This window comes from Fulmarus glacialis, unplaced genomic scaffold (genome assembly GCF_000690835.1).
Source record: "Fulmarus glacialis isolate BGI_N327 unplaced genomic scaffold, ASM69083v1 scaffold5149, whole genome shotgun sequence".
Lineage (NCBI taxonomy): Eukaryota > Metazoa > Chordata > Aves > Procellariiformes > Procellariidae > Fulmarus > Fulmarus glacialis.
This window is the reverse complement of record NW_009232510.1, coordinates 145,477-150,770: the sequence shown is the minus strand read 5'-3', so window position 1 is coordinate 150,770 and position 5,294 is coordinate 145,477. Positions and strand designations below refer to the sequence as shown.

General features: G+C 40.3%; 1 protein-coding gene across 1 annotated transcript in view; it reads left to right on the top strand.

Moving 5' to 3' along the window:
• HAPLN1 (hyaluronan and proteoglycan link protein 1) overlaps positions 1–5,294 on the top strand; it is a 32,138-nt gene that overhangs the window by 26,167 nt on the left and 677 nt on the right. The window contains exon 5 of the mRNA XM_009584916.1: positions 5,152–5,291. Within this exon, the coding sequence (XP_009583211.1) occupies positions 5,152–5,291 (140 nt within the window). The remainder of the gene's footprint in view (positions 1–5,151; positions 5,292–5,294) is intronic.

Here is a 5,294-nt window from a genome sequence, read left to right as displayed (position 1 = left end):
GGAAAGAAATACTCCAAATATATTATAATCTCAGGGATCATAAAAAAAAAAAGGGCTCAATTTTAAATAATTCAGCAGTTAAAGCTAAAAAGTCTTTGTCTAAAATACACGCAAAGCTTGTTTTTTACCTGAAGAAGAAAGGTGCAAACCAGCAAAATTATATTTGGCTATTAAGGTGAAAAATGAAAACATAGTTATTGATGCAGTGAGTTCAAATCCAGGTTCAGTGTTTTCACTCTGGAACAGTTGGCTCCCATCTGTGATGAGCTGAATACACCAAAAAATACTGGTGAAAAAAGGGGGGTTTATACCATTAGTGAAGATTTCTACCTGCTTTCCTGTTACCTGCACATGGAAATTGTTTTAGCAAAGTTTGTCTGCAATGCAATATAAAACAATCTTAGTACTTTATGAAATTACTCTCTGCAGTGTGTTTTCTTAGACTAGTGTAAGTGCAATAGTTGAACGTTTTGTTCTGCCTGTATAACTGCCACATACTCAAATCACTCTGTTGGTTCATAGAAGAACTGTTCATGTTTTGTGTCTGTGCAGGCAAAGCCAAAAACCTGAAAATGTTTCATACACTTTGTAAATAGTAGTACCAGCAATTTACCAGTTTATAAGAATATACAATCATAGAATCATTAAGGTTGGAAAAAGACCTCTAAGATCATCGAGTCCAACCGTTAACCAACACCACCATGCCCACTAAACCATGTCCCTAAGCACCACATCTACACGTCTTTTAAGGGATGGTGACTCTACCACTTCCCTGGGCAGCCTGTTAATGGATGCGTTTCATAAAACAATGCAGAGAGTAATATTAGCATAATACTATCCATTACATCCAACAAAATATTATGAAATAACATAATTTTTTTGCCTCCATAGAGATAACTGTTGGATGGCAACGTTTCCCAACCTGCTTTTACATTCCTCATGTTGATAAAGACTATTGAAAATGAATATGCACAAGTGGGAACTTAAATTTAGAAATTCCATGTTGGAATTTCCTGATGTCTGTGCACTCAGCTCCGCTCCCTCACAGCCAATTTCTCCCCTTTCTTTCACAGTAGGAGCCACTTTAGTCCATGTTCTCTTTAGAAAAGCTAAAGGTTCCTGCCCCACGTGTTGAGACTTGCCATGATCCAAAGGTTTGCAAGGGCTGCAGTCCACCCCAATTTCTCTTCCATCCCTGCCCCAAGGAATGAGGATGCTCCTCTTCCATACATTCCTTCTAGAAGGGCTTCTGCGCACCAATTCAGGGGAATAAACGCAGCTAAATTCTTTTGTTGCAGTCTTCCCCACAGAACCCAAAAGGCATGGGACAGAGAACACGTGATGGTATAGCTGAGTGGTTATTCTTTGCTTAATTTCAAAGGGTTTCTGAAGGAGAACAGTGAGTTTTTCAAAGAAATAAACATGGGAATCTTTTGTCCTGAAAGGTGTTAAGTGAGCTAAATACGAACATATCTATCAGCTCCTCTATAATTAAGAATTTTCAGAGAAAAAAAGGTATAAGTAGAGCTTGTATCACACTTTCTACTCATTAATATTTTGTTATATACTTTGCACACAGAACCACAGTGCGCAATTGGTTTGTTATCAGCTCTAGCAGGATTAAGTAAAAATCTCATGTTAACAAAGTTAAAAGTAAATTTTAGGGATCTTGTTAAAAGTGCAACTGTGAACAACCTGTTTGTTACAGTAATGCATGTGATAAGCTAACCACCTCTGCCATTTAAATGGGAGAAAGGTATAGAAAGTCGTCTCTGAATGACGCATGCTGACTGCTCCTTTGACCATGTCAGAATATGTTATCACTGGGAACATGTAGCCATTGTTCCAAAAAGAGAAAAAAACCTCCCCCAAAGAAAATTTCATAATCTTTCTTAGAAGTGGTTGCTTCTGAGTCACCAGATTCACTGCTGATATTGGGGAGGGAGCTGGAAGAGAGGTTTTAAAAAATGTTCCCACATCACAAATTTTTAACATGTTCTTCAATTTTGAGGAACAATGGCCTCTCTCAACCGTTTAGTGTTGCTATAAGACATACTGAACCGAGTCTGCTGAGCAGATGACAGGGTCTACATGTTGTGCAAGCTACAGATACACGCCGCTAGCTGCTGAGAATCCCTTTTATGGCCATATGAAACCACAAATTAGAGCAGTTTGCTCTTCACACAGTAAAACAACCTAACTGATTTCTGTGGCCATAAGCTTTTTTGCGTACACGTTGATCACTGGCTGCAAAGGTAGGCCTGCGCTCAGCGTTCCTCCTACGTGTGCTGCCACCCACCAGGCAGAGCTTGCTGCTCGGCTGCCCCTGCACAGAACCGAAGCCGCGAGGCTGAGCAAGAGGCTGCCCCAGCAAGCCAGTAACCTGTCAGGAGTAGCCTTAGGGCTGAGCCCAAGCGCTTAGATGCTCGATGGCTGGCTGCACGTGGAGGCATCCTCTGGGCACTCCACCAAGAACCCTCTTTTGAAGGCACTGCATTAACACCTTCACGTAGAAAATAGAGAGTGAGGTCGTACTGGCTCTCTGTGCCTCTGAAGATGATGGCCCACTGTCTAGTGCACTCAGCTGCAGTATAAAAACTTGCTCTTAAATCTCTCAATTTAGAGCTGAGCTTGGAAAAATCTCCAAGGGTGGTGCATCCCTCAAACTCCCACAGTCACAAGGGTGTAGGGTATTTAGGTCAAGTGCGCAAGTTTTCCTCTTTAAGCTGTTCTGTTACATGCAAAAGCTTAAAATAGCTATTATAGATGGGGTTTGATTAGGCTTGCATAAACCCTCTGCCCCATGATTTGGATGTGAGAAGTCAAATCAAGCATGCTCATCCTCTGTAGGAGTGACCCAACTACCAGATATTAATGAGAGACAGAGAGTTAATGCGTCCCTCTCCTTCCACATCAATTAATAAATACTAAGATTGAACAGTTAGGAATGCTTCTAACCTATTAGCAGGGGGAAAACCAGCAAATCTGTACTGAGTTTATTAACAGAATTTTATTTAATCAGATATTCTGGATACACATTGCATCCCTGTGGGGTTTACTATTAAAGTTCTCCTATTTAAGGAAGGGGCAGAGTATAGGAGTTTTTATTATTGATGTCATATGTCAAAAGCCTGACCTTACTGCAAATCCCTAGGAAATTACATTCCATTGACATATGGTTTGAAGAGCAACTAATAAGCTAGGTGAAGTTTACATACTATCAGTCCAAATCCCTGTTCCCCTAAGCCTGAAATCCTGTTTGCTTTGGGGAAACCTCTTAATAATATAGTAGGAACAGGTTTCCACTTAATAAACATTCTCTTTAGCAACACCTTGTAAATGCTCTCAACTTGCTGAAATGGAGTTAAGCAAGCATTTTACAAAGGGCTAGATTATCTACTTTTAACAGTTTTCTCTGGAAATACTGTAGATATTATCTGTGACAGCAATGACATTTTTTAAAAGTTTCTTCTCAACCACAGCTGCAATGTAAATGCCTTTTCTTTTTAATGGTCTTGTCATGGTATGCTATTTCCAACCTTTATACAAAGTTAATTCAATTATCTTTATATTGTCATCTGACCTGACATTTCTTCACTTAGAAAAAAGCTGTGTGTTTTTTCCAGGGATCTGGAGCTGACATAATTCTTCATCTTGCTCACTGCTTTTTCTTCACCAAGAAAGTACTCTGAAACTGAGCAGAATTATGTTTGTGTGTTTGTCTGGTTTTTATGAGGAAAAAAAAGGGTATTATCCTGCAGTACATTCTTAATTAAGAAGTAAAGAGTGTGCTCTGGAATTAGAAGATCCCCACATGAATAAATTCCTTTGTTTTTCAGCTAACTTGCCTCTTACAGGACAGTCAGATTGAAAAGTTGTGAATTTATTTGGAAATTATTATTCCTTCAAATAAACACTATTCCTCTGCAATCCACTTCTACCTCACACTTGGTTAATTGTCAAATCAGTGGTGATAGATAACCCTAAGTATAATGAATGAAAGGCGTACAATGAATTTGTAATGCCTTGATAAATGAAATTAATGTTAGTATTATTGCCGGTTATGGATTAGTAGGAGAGACTTCCTTTTTGAGCTTTGCTTGCTGGCATATGTTTTCATTACCTTGAGATGGAGGCGTATTTTTCTTAGCAGCACTATCAGTTCAATGCCATCTTACAGTGAGGATATACCCTTTGATGCCTAAAAAGAAACAGAGCTGCAGAACTGCTGTGCATGGTTTTGACGCTGCTAATGAAGACTTACGACAGGCATGGGTTTGATCTACCACAGGCTCCAATTCTGCTTCTGAGAAGCTGTGCAATATCTCAGCTTTCTTACAGGGAAAAAGAAAAAATTGTGCTTGTACTTAATCAGAAACAAGGTCACTGCCTTGTCAGAGAGTAAACCTGCATGTGTTACCTCCAGCCACCCTCACCCAAATGCTATCAAAGGCCAGATCTTGCTATGCCATTCTTCTGAGGGGAAAACTCGTAAGGGTTTTAAGCTAATGCTGGGAGCACAATGTAGAAGTGCACGGCTTTGGATGTTTAACTGATTTCCCTTCTCTGACAGTAAGCTACAGCTGCGTGAGATCTGCTTTGCCTGAAATCTATGGGGCTCCTCAGACATTTGACTGCATTGTCATTGGCACCTTGTTGGTAAATGCATCTGGCACCATAAAGTCAGATGCCGAACAGGTGCCTTCCTCCGAATCCCAGGGTGTCTTCCATCACCCCTCTCCCCCGAACTTTTTCCCGCTGTTTTTCTACCTCTGAGGATGACTATGCATTGCAGCAGTTCAGTTACCACTGAAAGCAGGTGAGGGTGGGGATGCCATGCTGTGCTAAGTTAGCAGAAATAAATACAGTGATTTTTTTTTTTTGTCCAAATAGTCTTTTTTCTCTATTTGCTTTTTTTTTTTTTACTCCCGATATTTATCAACTTACTATACAAATAACTAAGATATTTTTAACTGCGCAGTGTACAAATTGCACAGTCCCAAATCCACCACTGTTTGATATGATTCTGCAGTGGAACATCCCCATTTCTCCTCTTTCATCCCCATTCTCCTCTCCTCCAAACCGCCTTTATAATATCACATCATCTTAATCATGTCGCTAATGACCCTTTTTCCTTCCTTCTCTTACCAGGTCGTTTTTACTACCTAATTCACCCGACCAAGCTGACCTACGATGAAGCCGTCCAGGCGTGCTTGAAGGATGGAGCTCAGATCGCTAAAGTTGGCCAGATATTTGCTGCCTGGAAGCTCCTGGGGTACGACCGCTGCGACGCC